Source organism: Osmerus mordax, chromosome 14 (genome assembly GCF_038355195.1).
Source record: "Osmerus mordax isolate fOsmMor3 chromosome 14, fOsmMor3.pri, whole genome shotgun sequence".
NCBI lineage: Eukaryota > Metazoa > Chordata > Actinopteri > Osmeriformes > Osmeridae > Osmerus > Osmerus mordax.
In genome coordinates, this window is record NC_090063.1 from 11128398 (window position 1) to 11145514 (window position 17117).

Consider the following 17117-nt stretch of genomic DNA (forward strand, 5'->3'; position numbering starts at 1 on the left):
TTTGAAGTGCGCGTGTGTGTGTCCTCTGTCGGCCCTGCGACTCACTCACCCGGTCGTTGCCCTACACTTTAACACCAAGCAACTTAAAGCAGCAGAGTGTGCCACACATCCTCAGATCTGTGAAGAGCTGATTAGGCTGTGATGGATGATGGGAAGAGATGTCAGTGTCAGCACATGTCCAGTAAGGACAGGGGCATTTAACATGGGGGTCAGACAGATGTGTGGGAGATAGCATGATGTGTGTACAGTGTTAAGAGTGGATCAGAGATTAGAGGGAGCATGGATATTGGATGGTTACATGGATGAGATGGATAGAGGGATTCTGACTTGCTGTCTGAAGATGCAAGTGGGTCAAAGGGTCTCAATTTCTCATAATTCCAAACATTTTCCCACTGATGGCTATTCTGCAGTTTAGGAATGCCTGTTAATTCCTTCTGAATTGTAAATAAAGGCCTTTAAATTCTGAAGCCTTGTGCTCATGACACATCTACTAAAATATAATTGTACTTCTTGAATACTTCAATAAGGTTTCCATTGTTAACTATTAATGCTAATCCTAAAGAAGACGGATTAGTTTGGTGATGAGCATTGTAACATTGACCATGTTGATGAGAAAGAGGTTCCGTCTGCCCCCTGTGTGTTCAAGTATCCCATTGTGCCGGAATGCCCGAGAGCAGGGTACAAAGCTATTAGTGTTTAGCATTGATGTGCGTCCATCCGCAAGTAATGGGATCTGACTAGCGTTAGCTTAGCGTTAGCTTAACGGTGCATCCATCTGTAAATAATGAGGTCCCGGTTAGCGTTAGCTTAGCTTTAGCTTAGCAGTGCGTCCATCCGCAAGTAATGGGCCCCGACTAGCGCTGAGAAGCACCCACCCTTATTGCGCTCTATGGGAAGGCTGTCTCTGACCCATTAAGTAGCGAATCCAGCGGCTAGTCCATGTGTTAGTAATGACCTGAGCATAAAAGGAGGCCTCTATTTGATTAATTCCTCCCTCATGTGTTTCTAACAAATTAACTCTGATTAACTTTGAGCTAGCCAAACCCAGCAGGCTGTGCTAAGGGCAGGGTGAGTGTGCACACTAATTGGACAAACATCGGTATTGGCGTCGGAAGTAATGCGCATCACATCGCACGTTAGCGGATCATTGGATACTGGCCGGTGAACTGAAGCTCAAGAAGAGAAAGTATTTACCACTGCAAGCATCCTCCCAAATCACATGTCCCAGACTAGATACATCTTCATCTGAAACAATTGAAAGCAAAAGTTTAAACATTTTAAAAGCCTAAACAGTATCTTGTTCAGATTCTGAACAGTTGTTCGTGGTCACCTGGTCAACCCCAATTCCAAGATTGTAAATCATAGTTCATAGAGGTCAAGATATTGCGATGTGCATATTCTGGTTGGTCTTATAACCAAATCAGATAATAATCAATGAATGAGTTGATTCATCATTCATAGTCAATGTCATTTCTCACAAAATACTCTTGTTTATTGCAGATGTTAAAATTCGATGAATTCATTAATGTTTTAGCCGCTACACTGCGATTAGTGTCCTCATCTCAGGACAGCCCGTTTTAAGTAATGCTGTTTGGAAGCTGCCCACCCTTCTCTGTATCATCACTGCTAGCGAGGCTGGCCAGGGCTCAAAACTGGCACTGGCCTAATTTCTCTGGTTGTCCAAAAATCATGACACAAACACACAGATGACACATGTACACACACACACACACATACAAAACCCTTCCAATGACACAGATCACACACAGATCAGGAAAATAATCATCTCCCCTAATTTCTCGTTCCCTGCATCTGCACATGCACACACATTTGTGCATAGACACACACACACATACAAAGAGGTTGGCACAAATACAAGACAAGTGATGCCAACATTCATAATAGTCTTTAGAGCCTCTCTTAAATCTATTAAACACACACACACACACACTGATGCACACACACGCATACATACAAACGCTAACTGAAAGTCTTTAAAGAGGATGTGCCTAGTATCGATCCAACGTTCAGGTTCAGTAGCCATTTATTCTCTCCTACTTTTGAGCAATGATACAGTATCCAGACTCTGAGCAGAAATAGACTAGCATCGACTCAACTCTTCCACACACACACACACACACACCTCTCCAAGGATGGCTGTAAGAATTACTTATAGGCCGAAAACCTTTGGTTTTTGACACTACTAGCTAGCTTTCAACACTTTACCTTCTGTGTTAACATAGCTTCCACTTTTAACCCAAACTGTGCCCTGGCCTTCTGATATCTTATTGAAGGACCAAACATCGATATAACACACACACACCAGTATCAAAGTTTGCCGTCCTCAGAACTCGAAAGTGGTTGGCGACCGTCATCATGCTGACTTTGTAAGCCACACCATCTGCCATGTAGTTCCTACTGTATGCATTGCAAAGCCACACACACACACACAAAGATTGGAACACTCTAATTCCATCTAAATCTCTATCTCAGTGGATCTCCACTTTTGTTGTATGCTCTCTCTCTCGCCTACTTAATCCACTATAGCTGGTACTGTATGTGGGTAAGACATGGACCTGAGAGAACGGGGTCTGTTCCTCCAGTAATGGAACATTGTTGTCCGGGGGGAGAAAACAGGAGAGGGGGGAAGGAATGAGCTTAAAAGAGCTTCAAGACAGTGAAAGTGCAGTACTGTGTACACACAGTATATACTATTAAACCCACACAAGAGAGAGAGAGAGAGAGAGAGAGAGAGAGAGAGAGAGAGAGAGAGAGAGAGAGAGAGAGAGAGAGAGAGAGAGAGAGAGAGAGAGAGAGAGAGAAGAGTGACAAAAGAGAGAGAGAAAGAGTGACAAAAGAGAGAAAGAGCGACAAAAGAGAGGAGAAAGAGAAGGAAGCACCGGAAGGATGAAGAGAGACAGAGATTGGATAAGAGAGAGATAGAGATTGGACAAGAAAGAGACGTAGTTTTGGCAGCAAAGAGTATTTTTTAGGCAAAGTGGTGAGTGAAGTTTATTTAAAATAATTGTTTAGAAAGAAGGAAGGGAAAGAAATTGGGAGATGGGCGAGAGAGAGAGGTAATATCCATGTATCCATTTTAGCTTGGCACTACCAGCTTTACACTTTTCATTTGTTTTGTGGGTGAGAGATTAACGAGAGGATTAAGGCAGCGATTCCCGCTCCTCATTCTCTCTCCATCTCTCTCTCACTCTATCTCTCTCTCCCACCCACATCGCCCTTGCTGCTGGTTCATGTAGAGGAGGGCCTTCCAGGAGCATATGAGAGTCAGAGCAGGTGAGGTGAGAGGGCTGGGTGCCCTCTGTGCATGTTAGGTACCGTTTCCTCTTGGTCCTCACCCTGTTTCTCTCTCTTTCTCTACTTCCTCTTTCCCTCTCTCTCTCTCTCTCTCTCTCTCTCTCTCTCTCTGTACTTCCTCTTTTTCTCTGCTTACCTTCTCTCTGACCAAACATCTTATTCTCTTTCTTCCTCTGTCTGTCTGTCTCTCTCTCTGTCTCTCCCTCTCTCCCTTCCTCCCTCCCTCCTTTAAAAAACGGCAAAAAGCAATTTCTCTCCCTTTGTCGTGGCGGTTGGCGGTAAGCCCCTAAGTAGGGATTTTCTCGTCGGGCCGGAATACCATTAGCCAAGCTCTCGGTGACGTTCCGTGACTGACGTGCAGAATCTTTTGATGTCATGATTTTACAATCCCGCCGTGGAGCCGGTTATGATATTGGTGGCGTTGGTAGAACCCGGGGCTTTAGTGGTCATGTCAGGAGTAATACTTCACAAATCCTTTATGGTGGAGAGAGAGAAAGAGGGAGGGAGGAAGAGATAAAGAATATTAAGCTCCTTTGCTGATATGAGTACAGAAAGGAAACATGATGGAACACAGTCCTACATGTACATATAAATAAGCCACACACACACATGCAATGCCCACATGCGTACAAACACACACACGTTTACACACACATGGGGAAAAGTTCGGAAAATGCCACCACAAGTTCAAACCTACAAATGTTCTTCCTCAGTCTCTCTTCCTCTCACACACACACATGTACAGTACAGACACCCCTCTCTCTGTCTTTCTCTCTCTCACACACGCTCTGTTTCTGTCTTTCTTTCTCTCTTCCTCTTGATATCCTACTCTCCTTTTCTCTTTGTTCACTCACTCACGCTCACACACACATCATAAAGCGTGCACTTCTCACAAATGGGGATTTCATACAGCCCGAATTATATCCGATTTATACAGTATATGTGAAAACCTTCCGTTCAGAGATTACTTTCTGACACCTTAATCAAGAGGAGATAAGCAGTGTTCAATCACAGCAGGATGCACGTGTGGCTGCTTCTGTGGAAGGAAAGACTTTGGCACGACACTCACGTCTTCTTATGAAAACGCCTAGTTACAGTACACAGACACGCACGCCCTGTCTGTCTCTTTGGCTGGAAGCGCCTGCTAAATGAACGAGTTACATTGTACACACCCATACACATACACACAATCACACAGATCATGATTTTTGTCACCTCCTTCCCCCAGCACCACCCAGGTTCACAAGAACCCCAGAAGACCAGACGGGGGTGCAGGGCGGCGTGGCCTCCTTCGTCTGCCAGGCCACAGGTGACCCCCAGCCCAAGATCGTCTGGAACAAGAAGGGCAAGAAAGTCAGCAACCAGAGATTTGAGGTGAAGCACCAGTCTGTCCTGTTGATTTACTTGGTTTTAACCTCGCAGATGTAACTATGCTGCATTCAAGGAACTCAAACCGTATTTTGCAAGTATTTCTCAAAGTGTAGCCCAGAATAGATCAGAAAAAGTATCAAACTCTGCAATGACGCCTTTTATATCTTCAAAAAAATACCTGCAGGCCACAAGCGATGAGACTTCACTCTGAAATCATGATATGATGCTATCAGCGTATATCATATCTGCTGATAGTATGCTGGCTGGGAAGCAGCTGATATTGCACAAGGCAGCCATATTAGTTTTGAGGGGATCGTGACTTTTCATTTAGACTCTCATCTCTCAGGAGCTTTACCCATGAGCACCAAAGGCTCCAATTTTGACCAATGAGAATGGGTTAAGAGCTGCCCCAAGATCAGTCTCCTCCTTTTAATAATTATACTTCCTCTAGAGTTTGGAAAGGTCACTTCCTGCTTGAGATTAAAAACTCCCCAGGGGATGTTTGGGTCAGAGTTTATTAGATACATCTTGAAACGATGGAAACGATCATGAGGTATTGGTGTATCATTGGTATAGATATTTGTACACAATCGTCACATCATAGAGATTGATATTTGAGGACTCAGAGGCCTCTTCGCAGACTCAGTACAGCCAGACACAGAACAGTGCACACATATGGCATACTGATAACAATGAGAATAATAATTTCACCTTTTTTTATACAGCACCTTTCTCACGCCCAAGGATGTTTTAAAGAGATTTTATAGAGAATTAAAATATAAAATAATGGCTGTTTTTCCTGACCTTTGCCCTCACTGCTACCTGTGTGTCTCCTGTCCCAGGTGATTGACTTTGACGACGGGTCTGGCTCGGTTCTAAGGATCCAGCCCTTACGGACGCCGAGAGACGAAGCCATCTACGAGTGTCACGCGTCCAACACAGCCGGGGAGATCACCACCTCCACCAGACTCAATGTCCTACGGGGTAGGTGGATACACACACACACACACATCCAGATCTTACAATGAAGATGTTTCTCTGTCTTCATTCCCTCGTTAAGATCAGCCTCCAGCCTGTGATCAAGCAAGCTCATCTTAACTAGTACCCATCTCCTTATCCCAGAGTGACGTTAGCATTAGCTTCAGTCCATTAATAGTAACAGTCGTGTTAGCCTTAGTCTTAGTCCATTAATAGTCACAGTGGTGTTAGCATTAGCTACAGTCCATTAATAGCGGAGGGAGTGATGTTAGCGTTAGCCCTGGTCCTTTAGGATAGAGAAGAGTGTTAGCGTTAGCTTGCATCCATTAAGAGACCCAGAGATAGAGGCTAACGTGTATGTCTCACTCGCCTTAGTGAGTGAACCTGCTGAACTGTGAATAATCACACAGCTTGGCTTGGCACGCTCTGGGGGCAAGCAGGCACACATATACACACACACATACATACACACAAACTTTTTATCTCTTATGCCCTCAGCGTTTCTCAATAATTTACAACATCAGACCACTTTTTTGTATCCTCATTGCATCTCTGGCCCATCTGGAGCTGTCTCACAAACAACTTTGGAGCGTGTATTACTCTGTGTGTGTGTGTGTGTGTGTGTGTGTGTGTGTGTGTGTGTGTGTGTGTGTGCGTATGCTTGTGCGCGTGCATGCATGTAACTGTGTCTTTATACTAACTTCACGTTCTATAAACACTGCAAAATACACACAGTTTTGCTTGTACATTTGGGCGTCTTGTAAAGATGAATGTGAGACATTCGACTTCCAATCTCCTCTTGATCTGCAAACACATGCGCACATGCACACCCACAGCTCTTTAGCCCAGCCAGAGAGACAGGCTTTATGGAACGATTAGCCTCGTTCCTGGCTCAAAGGGCCCATTGTGGAGCTGTGAGAGAAGCCACCTGGGACTGGCTAATTGGCTGTAATTGATTCCCCGTCTAAATGCCAGTCATGTCCTCTCTCCCTCTCCTCCAGCCTTTATAGAGACAGAGAGCCCTGGTGACAGAGCCACTGTGTGCTAAGGAGTATGAATAGAGCTCTTGTTTATCTGCTGAAGGGATGAGTTCAAGTACATGTTTGGGGAGGACTGGGCTCAAAGTCCTCACGTGTCTCCTGTGGGGATGATGCAGCCTATCATCCTGACTCCATGACAGCGAGACTGGTTGGAAGACAAAGCGATCCTGCGCCATAAGCATGAGCAGGAGTGTTCCAGAACACCTTGACAGTTACACACATACAGGTTGAAGACCGATTTCACACATACTGTGACGTGTGTGTGTTGTGTGTGTGTGTTGTGTGTGTCTGCGGTGTAGAATTTCAGCTCAGCTGTGACTGGAGGGGGTTCTTAACAGCGTTTAGCAGCTTTGTCGTACACACCTTCCCTGGTGTGAGTTACACCTGTCCCCCATGATGGATGGGACCCTTAGGGCCCTGTGTGTGTGTGTGTGTGTGTGTGTGTGTGTGTGCGTGCGCGTGCGTGCGTGCAAAAGAGGCATAGAGTCATAGAGTCATAGAGAGTAAGAGCACTCTTTTGCCACCCACTTGCAGTACTTCCAAGTGTGTTTGTGTAGTATGCTCCATTCTCTCCATCCTCTACCTCCCTTCACACAGCCCAGGTAGATGAAATTGAATGCATAACTCCTGTCTGTAAGTAGCTGCCTTTGAAGTCAACCTATTCATCATGCAGAGCGAGAATTGTTAAATAGCCCGCCCAACTTTCAGCCCATGTCACAGTTTTTCTTTTCATTTGGTTTCATTCTTCTATCTTCCTCTATTGTGTGTCTCTTTGGCATCCTACTGTATCTCTCTCTCTCTGTCTCTCTCTCTGTCTGTGCCACATTAGTCTTGTCACTTAACATTAGCATAAAGGTTTGGTATATGTGGAAAAAGGAAGTTGATATAAAGTACAATTGTGAAAATCCCAAATACACACACACATACACACACCCATTTGACTCCTTGTCCTAATGGTTTATTATTTCCATGTTTCTATTTCCTCCGTGTCGCAATTGATTGTAACCGGAGCTGTTAAAAGGCCACACACACACACACACCTAGCTCGCCGGTTTAAGCTCGATCAGCTACCGCCCAAATTAGCATTTCCTCGGTGCCCGTTTCCCGTTAATGAGGACTGTGTGGCCGGTAGACAGAGGCGGGACAGGGCCCTAAGGATTCAAAGTAATGAAGGGAGGAAGGATTTAGCTGGTAATAATGACACATAGACACACACACACACAATCACAAAATCCTACACACGCACACACTGTACACACACACACATAAACAACCCCCACAAACAAACAAACAAACTGTACACAAAACCACATGCACACACACCTCCTGCCCATGTATCTTTATTTTTACACTTTACCTTCACCTTCTGTTTGGTTGTCTATGTAATGATTCCAGTACATACTACTTCCCACATGTTATGATTGATACAATGAGGAATGAGTTTCTCTATTTGGCTCTTCCAGAGAACTTGATTCCCCTCCCCAGCAAAATAACTGAATCATGTGCAATATGACTCCTCTATTTGACTTTTAACGAAAACTAGTGGTTCTCTAGCAAAAGCAGCGAATCACATGTAAAATGACTCCTTTATCTGACTCTTCCAGAGGACCAGCTCCCGTCAGGCTTCCCTACCATCGACATGGGTCCCCAGCTGAAGGTGGTGGAGCGATCTCGGACCGCCACTATGCTGTGTGCCGCCAGTGGCAACCCCGACCCAGAAATCACCTGGTTCAAGGACTTCCTCCCAGTCAATACTACCAACAACAACGGACGCATTAAGCAGCTTCGCTCAGGTAATGGCTCCGCTTCACAAGTAAACCCCTTTTTTACCCCTGTAACAAATCTTTCTTTCTCCCTCCGTCCCCTTGATGCTTTTGATGTTTCCAGCACCGTCCTTCCCTTCTTTCTCAGTTTTCTTTTTTGCGGTAACGTGCTTTTCTCCTCAGCTCCTCCGCTCAATGCTCATGTGCAGCGGTTGCCAGGTTATTTTACCCTCTTTCGAGATGAAACCTTTCTGCTATTCAACCCCTGGAGGAGGGGGGGGGGTTCCTGAAACCTCACCACCATGTTACCCCCCGGTACAGACAAGTACTAGTCAAGCAACAAATAACAACAAGGAAACAATCCCTCCAAAAACTGAAAAACAAAGCATTCCCCATGTTCTGCTGTAGTCATATATGTTTGAAACATGTTTAGTGTGTGCGTGCTGGGGGGGGGGGTGGTTGTCCTCTAGATGGTGGTGAGACGTATAGAGAACCTCCCTCCAATGGCAGCCCCCACTTCTGTGAGTTAAGGTCAGAATTATTCTGACCTCTGTGGAGAATCTAGTGGAATTCCCTGGTCTCCAACGGACACCAGGAGACTCGAGCTAGGTCTTTAAGCTTCACATGAGTTCTCCATCCGTTTGCAGTGTCACACTGTGTTAACGCATCTTGGGATGCTACATTTAGCTTCAGACTCAAAAAGCACCAAACCAGACAACCATAATTAGCGATCTTTAAATAGACTGACGTAAACAGAAAGTCAAAATGAAAGATGAATAGAAGATTTATCTCTAATTGGATATATGTTTGGGTCCATCGAGACCAGAAAGGGAATTTCATCCACAGTAGAGTGGGGGCTCTACAGGTTCTCTTCTCTGTGGCCAAGACTCCTTACCGCTTCAGCTTCCTGCCCCTGGGTCCCACCCAGATCCAGTATACCTGCTTGTGATTGGACTACACTTCCCAACCCCTGCTTAATTCTCTCTCTCTCTGTACCTGGCTCCACCCTTAAATGTTTCATAATCCAGGCTCCCCGGAAGATAATTAAAAAAACATTTGATTGTTTTAGAGTATTCAAGATCTCTCTAGTCTTGACTTGTCCTTTCCTACTATATGAAGTGAACTTTTAGAAATAACACATGTAGACTTTCTGTTTCAATTTTTTTTCGCTTTTGGATTGTGGCTCATCTTAGTCTTCCTTTAACCTATTGAAGTGTGCGTGCCCAAGGTTTCCTTTCTTTGAGTCGACTCTGCGTGTGTGTGCTTGGGTGTTCTGAGCCAATTGTAATGCACTGTTTGTGCTGTCTCTTCTCTCTTTGTGTCTTTAACTACAGAGTCCTTTGGTAAGTGCTTGAGCTCTGAGTCCCCAACTCCTTCCCTTTCTCTGTTTCTCACTTTCCGCACTCACTGCTGACTTCCTCACTGACACTGTTTGAGCATGTCTCATCCTAATGATCCAAGTGGTCACACACACACACACACAGTGTACCATACGCGTGTGAAGGTACAAATACACAGGTACAGACTAAATATTTATACATGTAATGTTTATAGAATAGAATTTGAAATTCTCAAGCACACATACACACACACCCTCTCAGCTGTGCACCAACACCTTGCCTCTAACTTCTTCTCCTCAGTTTCACCCATGCTATCTACTCCTGCCCTCCTTGGTCACTTACTCACTCAATCACTCACTTAATCTCTCTCTCCCTCCGTCCCTCACTTACTCTCTCACTCGTATTTCCCGGTCAATACCTCATCTGCTGAGGGTGACTGTCTTTAGTTCCCCTTGGCAGGCCCTGGCTTGGAAAATCAATGGCAACAAGCTTCCCAGCCTTCACTTTCCCAGACATACACTGTGTTCTGGTATATGGACTTGCATACTACAAAGCAGAACCACTGTCCTATGTGGAAAGAAGCCAATTTGTCACTGTTGCATTGTAGATTTCACAGAGTAGTAAGTATGTAGTATGCAAGTGTGTATATTAGGACACAGCCACATTCCCACAAGTCTTGAGGCCTAGTTCACTAAGCACCTGTTTCCCCTATGGACTCGCCACACCCAATACTGTACTATTGTACCTGCTTATCTATTTATCTATTTTTATTTCTTTCTTGGCTCCTACTGTCCTGCTTCAGGCATATAACTCAAGTTAATTACTTTTTAGCTTGTTTCTCTCACTCCCCCCGAATCTCTCTCTCTTTTGTCTCCAATTAGATTCTTCTCCTATACAAGTCCCCTCTCGTTTTCTTTCCTCCCTGCCTCTTTTCCTCACTTACGTCCAAATACTAACAATTTCTTCTTCTTCTTCTCTAATCTCGTCTGCATTCATTGCCCAATCAGGTGGCACGCCTATACGAGGTAAGGCTTCCGGGAAGACACGCACGAACACACACACACGCACCACCAACCTTACTTACACACAGGCCTAGTTCCATTTCCGCTCTTAGTCCCACACTTCTTATGGATATGAAAGCATAGGATTAGTATCAACCAAAATGGGACCAAAATGGGGCTTAATATTCACACCTATACCATTCTTTCAGATCTGTTCAAAAATGTTCAGGGTTGAAGGGGGTGAGATCACGTATTTGGAACTGGGCAAGCCGTTCGTTTTACTTTCTTGTGGCCTCCTCTCCTTCAAACTTCCTCTTTTTTCCCTCTGCATAATTTAATCTTGTCCATCATTGTGCTGTCGTGACGGACAGTAATCCATATCTTCCATGTCTTTGTGCAGTATAATCTATCCTCCCTGTCTCTCTTCAACCCCCATTCCATCCTACTCTCCGTATTAGGCCTTTATGTCAAGTAGCTTACTGGTTTTAAATTGCAAACTGTTCATTTCTAGACATCATAAAATATGTAGGTATTAGATTATGGCACCCAGGATTTTTTTTTTTTTTATAAAATATATAATATGTATCTTCTTTTTTTTCTACTATTTTTTGGGGTCTTGACCTCGTTTTGACTCTGCCCCACCTCCTGCCCCCCCCCTCCTGCCCTGTTCATATCTGTCCAATCAAGCCTCTCGGTCTTGTTTACCTCCCAGCTGTTCTGTGCTCTGCTCTAAAAGTCCAGATGGTGAAGATTCAAACCGACACATGCACACGCATACACATACACACTTTTTTTTTTTACCAATCAAATGTTCAATGTCACTCTCTCTTCTTTATGTCTTCCATTGCTGTCAAAAAGCCCCAAACAACCACTTTTTTGATAAAGTTTTTTATGGGTGCTTTTTTCGCTTCACCACCCTTATCCTCTCCTCGCCTTCTCTTTGGTCTACTGCTTTAGCAGGAAGCAACTTGTTGACTTTTTTGCCAATTTTTCTTTTTTCAGGGAGAAAGACAACGTGAATATCAGTCTGTTTCCGAGGTCTTGTTGGTTTTGTCCCTCCGCTGAGCTGATTGGAGAATGGTTGATGTCTTAACCTCTTTTTTATTGGTTGTGGGCTTTGTGACATCACTCTCCTGATCCCATTGGTGGATTCTAAGGGGGTTGGGGGTTATCTTGTTGTCAAGGTTATGGTTGGGTCATTTTTGATCCCCGAAACTTGAACATATTTTTTTAATTCTTGAGTTTTCTTAAAGTATCGTAAGTGGAAGGTGTAACATTTTTGTTCTTTATGTGTTTAAGCATCGCACAAAATTTTCTTTATACTTTTCATTTTCTTTTGTCATGAAGACAACTTTTGTATGTATTTTCATACTATGATTGCCAGTAGAAATGTCTGGCGTCCTTTAAGCCAGCATTACCCCACCAAACCTCTTTCAGCTAAAATACCTTAAGCCTAACACCATATATTCTAGCAAAAATAGTTTCACCCATTGCTCAATTGAATTATGCACTGTAAATAGAACTTCTATATTTTTCACCTTCCTGTAAATGTGCTTTAAATTCTCTCTCTCTCTCTCTCTCTCTCTCTCTCTCTCTCTCTCTCTCTCTCTCTCTCTCTCTCTCTCTATCTATCTCTCTCTCTCTCTTTCTTGTTCTTCCTCGTTCCTCCACTCTTCCTCATCAGGTGCATTGCAGATTGAACTGAGTGAGGAGTCAGACCAAGGGAAGTACGAGTGCGTTGCTACCAACAGTGATGGGACGCGGTACTCCACTCCAGCTAATCTCTACGTCAGAGGTGAGGAGGGTTCAATGGCAAACCTGGCGACCCATTTTGTAGGGACGACAACCTGAACCGGCAACTTGAGATCTACACAATTAATGCAATGCAATGAATATAATATAAAATACATGACATGAACATCTAAAACTTGTTTTAAAGAAACATATAGTGCAATATTTGATGACTTTTTACATTTCCGAGGGCTAGGACCTTTCACCCATATAACTGCTCTCAGTGCCCTTCTTTACTAAGACTTAACATTTTTGAAATGAGACACACAGCTGTCTCTTTAAGACTTGTGTTTCTCCTCAATTCTGAAAGACATTTGGGTTCCTGAGGGCTCCTGTCTACTGCACTCACTCGCACACACACTCTAGAAAGCGTAGCTCATACGCACTCACACACACCCGCTCAAAACAAGGACAACTCATACATACACATAGACACAGGCCCTCTGAGAGAGATCAGATCCTTAGGCTCTTAACTGGCTTGTCTGCCCTGCTGTAACATAAAACAGCCTTGCATCTTTTTTGACAGTTACAAAACACTTCCAGGGTGAAAACACACATACACATAATGTCAATGCATTAAACACTCACACACAAAAATGTGAAAAGACAAAACAAGGCACATTCTGCTTCTCTTTTCGCAGTCTCCCTCTTTCTCTCCTCTCTCTCTATCTCTCTCTCAACAAGCTCTCTCACACACACAGATCAGAGTGTACAAAGCCTGTGAAGGACAGACAGACAGTTGTAGTCCATGATCCACAATAGACAGACAGCTGCAGGACTTCTTTCTCATCTTTGGACTGACACTTTGACTCTGTCCCCCTTTTTCCTCCCCCTCTCTCGCTCCTACTTTAATCTTTGCCGTGCCCTCTTTTCTTCTCCTTCTTCTCTTCTCTCGCTACGCCTGTTCCTACCTTGCTCCAGAGCTGAGAGAAGGTGGGTATCTTCAGAGTGGCTTCCCTTTTCTCCTCATAAAACCTCTTCTCCTACATTTTCTCTGGAAGCTTCCTATCGTGTGCGTGTGCCTGCATGCTAGTGTGCTTTTGAGTGTGTGTGTGTGTGTGTGCATGTGTCCATGTTCATGAGTGAGTGTTGTGCGGTTGGATATACAGCTGGAAATACATCTTGTGTGTGTGTGTGTGTCTGAAAATCTAACATGGGTGCTCATTCTATCACATCTCCCTTCAAATCCTTCCAGTTTTGAATTGTTTTGTGCATGAGTGTGTGTGCTGTGAATCCTGCCCATCATTGCTGTTCACCATGCACCTATAAAGCTGAATATTTTGATACCGTACAATATACTATAAAATCCCCACCTACTGTACAGTGTTCTTACAGCCCATTAAGGCTCTTAATGCAGTCATACTCTGGGTAAGGGCTTGTGTAAAATTCTGAGGTCATCACTTTGTATGTTTTGAATTATTTATCTATTAAATGAATATGCATAGTATGTAAATTGCTGGACATTGTTGTTGATGTTTTTCAAGGGACAAATTTCCCTTTGGGGACAGCACATTTTTATCTTATCTTACTTCCTAAACTGGCAACCAAACATGAGATGCCAGACCATTTTACATAATACACACACACACACTCCGTCCTGTACCATACAACAAACGATGCAACAGGCAGAACGGCTGTATTTGACACTCACATCTCAAAATCCTCGCTCCCCACCCCCAACCCCCACCCCCACCCCACCATCAGTGCGTCGCGTTCCGCCTCGTTTCTCCATCCCGCCGGCGGACAGTGAGATCATGCCCGGGGGCAGTGTGAACATCACGTGCGTGGCAGTGGGCTCGCCCATGCCCTACGTCAAGTGGATGCTGGGCACGGAGGACCTGACCCCCGAGGACGACATGCCCATCGGGCGCAACGTCCTGGAGCTGGGCGACGTGCGCCAGTCCAACAACTACACCTGCGTCGCCATGTCCACGCTGGGCGTCATCGAAGCGATGGCGCAGATCATTGTCAAAGGTGTGTGTGTGTGTGTGTATGGATGTGTGTGCCCGACCAATTTCATGTTTTTTTCGTTTTCTTTCGTGGTCGATGACTGTTAGGCTCAATTAAGTGTAAATTGGGTCTTTAAATCCCCTTTTCCCTCTCTCTCTCTCTCTCTCTGTCTCTCTCTCTGTCTCTCTCTCTTTCTCTCTCTGTCTCTCTCTGTCTGTCTCTCTCTCTCTCAGCCCTGCCCAAAGCTCCAGGCACCCCAGTGGTGACGGAAAGAACTGCGACCAGCATCACCCTCACCTGGGACTCTGGAAACCCTGAGCCTGTGGCCTACTACATACTACTGGTGAGCCCCACTCACATACACACACATATACACTGTCATTTATTTCTCTTAACAGTAACATTTTCACCTCTATCTTCGCCCCTTATCTTCACCCTCTCCTCCCCAGCACCGGTCCAAGGGATCGGAGGACGCCTACAAAGAGATCGACGGCATCGCCACCACCCGTTACAGTGTGGGCGGGCTCAGCCCGTACTCCCACTACGACTTCCGCGTGGCCGCCGTCAACACCATCGGCCGCGGCCCCGCCAGCGAGACGGTGGAGGCCCGCACCTCCGAGCAGGCTCCGTCCTCGCCGCCCCGCCAGGTCAGAGGTCGAGCAAACCTCAAGAAAAACAATGACTTGGATTTGGCACAGGCATTACAGATACCCTCATCCCTGTAAGGCACATTTGGTTTATTTGTCAGCCACTTTGTCAATAAAGTTTGGGTGTGTTTGGACGTGCAGGTCAGGGGTCGTATGTTGAGCACCACCACAGCCATCATCCACTGGGATGAGCCGGAGGAGGCCAACGGGCAGGTGGTGGGATACAGGGTGTACTACACTGCTGACAGCACTCTGCAGGTCAACCAGGTCAGTGTGTGCGTGTGTTTGTGTGTGTGTGTGGGAGGGGGGCCTGAGAGGGGTGTGTGTGTGTGGTTGGGGGGATATAGGCTGTGTGTGTATGTGTGTGGCATTCTTACACCCATAGTATCTTGCTGATGTCTTACTAATCTGTGACTTCTGTAATTACAGCCCACATACTTACAGTTTAATCACCACTCAATTAGATTTCATTAAAACAATATTTCAACATCCTGTAATGACTATAATTGCCCATTCCTCTGGGCTTCGTCAAGGAATTGGTTTGTGCGTGCTCGCGTCTTAATGCTTGCGTGCGTGCATTTGTGTGTGTGCGTGTGTGTCTGTGCGTGTGCATACTTTCCCAGTGGGAGAAGCAGATGGTTCGCAGTGCAAACTTCATCACCATCCAAAGCCTGACCCCCAACAAGACGTACTACATCAGAGTCCTGGCCTTCACCTCTGTAGGGGACGGGCCCCTGTCCCAGGACCTTCAGATCATAGCCAAGACCGGAGGTAAGACTTCCCAGAGTGTGTGTGTATGTGTGTGTCCCGGATGAGGGAAAACTGAATCCAATTGGTAGATTCCAATAAATACTTGTGAGTTGGTATCTAGTTCTATATATTCTATAGTCAATATCTCTCTCTCTCAGTTCCATCCCAGCCATCAGACTTTAAGGGCGAGGCCAAATCAGAGACCAGCATCCTCCTCTCCTGGGTGGCCCCACCGCAGAGTGGCCCTGACAACCAGATCACTGGGTACGAGCTGGTGTACCGCCGCACTGACGACACGGAGGAGGTGAGGGCGCACACGCTCACACGAACACACACTTATACACGCACACACTGACACCCGTACAAACGCTCGCACGTGCACAGACACGCAATTAGCCGTACACATTTTTAGTATGAGATAGGCACAATGCTTACACACACTCTGTCTTTTTCTCCCCTCCTCTTTGCCCATCTCTGTAGAAGAAGGTGACCTTTGAACCCTCCACCTCGTACCTCCTGAAGAACCTCAAGCCCTTCTCCACCTACACCTTCCAGCTGGCAGCTCGCAGCAAGCATGGCATCGGGGCCTACACCAACGAGGTGTCCACCGACACGCCTCAGACACGTAAGCCCCATGCCTCCCAGGGTGTGTGTGAGCATGGGTGTGTGCGTGTGTGTGTGTGTGCGTGTGTGTGTGTGCGTGCGTGTGTGAAAGAGAGAGAGAGACATAACAGACCTCAGATGTCATTAGAGCACAATATATAATATCTCGTTGAGAGATGTCTACAGCATGGCAGTGTTTATGCCAGACAACATATCTCAAATCTAATGGCAGTTTGGCTCCACTGAGGCTATTGCAGTGAACCAACCACATCTCTTTGTAGTGAGAATTTCAATTCAATTTGTCAATCTGAGTTGAATCTGAGGTCTGCTATCAGGGTACAGAGAAGCTTTGCTTGCAAAGGTAAGAAACGATCTAGTGTGTTAAGTTAGTGATGCATGTAGCAGTGTCCGTCTTTCAAGAAAGCCCAGAGGTTTGTAAATGGGGGGACAGAGATAAGGCCAAGGTAGGTTACATGTTCTATGTAGCCAATGTTGTTGTGTAGCGTTCTTTTAACCCATTCCTCTTCTTCATTGGTGTGGAGTCTGCATTTCTATCAAACCAAGTTGG

At 45.4% G+C, this 17117-nt stretch overlaps 1 protein-coding gene across 1 annotated transcript in view; it reads left to right on the top strand.

Moving 5' to 3' along the window:
• ptprdb (protein tyrosine phosphatase receptor type Db) overlaps positions 1-17117 on the top strand; it is a 53161-nt gene that overhangs the window by 18319 nt on the left and 17725 nt on the right. The window contains exons 3-16 of the mRNA XM_067251174.1: positions 4544-4689; positions 5529-5670; positions 8309-8497; positions 9802-9810; positions 10815-10832; positions 12493-12603; positions 13521-13532; positions 14304-14573; positions 14783-14892; positions 14999-15196; positions 15338-15463; positions 15820-15967; positions 16105-16250; positions 16427-16571. Coding sequence (XP_067107275.1) covers positions 4544-4689; positions 5529-5670; positions 8309-8497; positions 9802-9810; positions 10815-10832; positions 12493-12603; positions 13521-13532; positions 14304-14573; positions 14783-14892; positions 14999-15196; positions 15338-15463; positions 15820-15967; positions 16105-16250; positions 16427-16571 — 1770 coding nt within the window. The remainder of the gene's footprint in view (positions 1-4543; positions 4690-5528; positions 5671-8308; positions 8498-9801; positions 9811-10814; positions 10833-12492; positions 12604-13520; positions 13533-14303; positions 14574-14782; positions 14893-14998; positions 15197-15337; positions 15464-15819; positions 15968-16104; positions 16251-16426; positions 16572-17117) is intronic.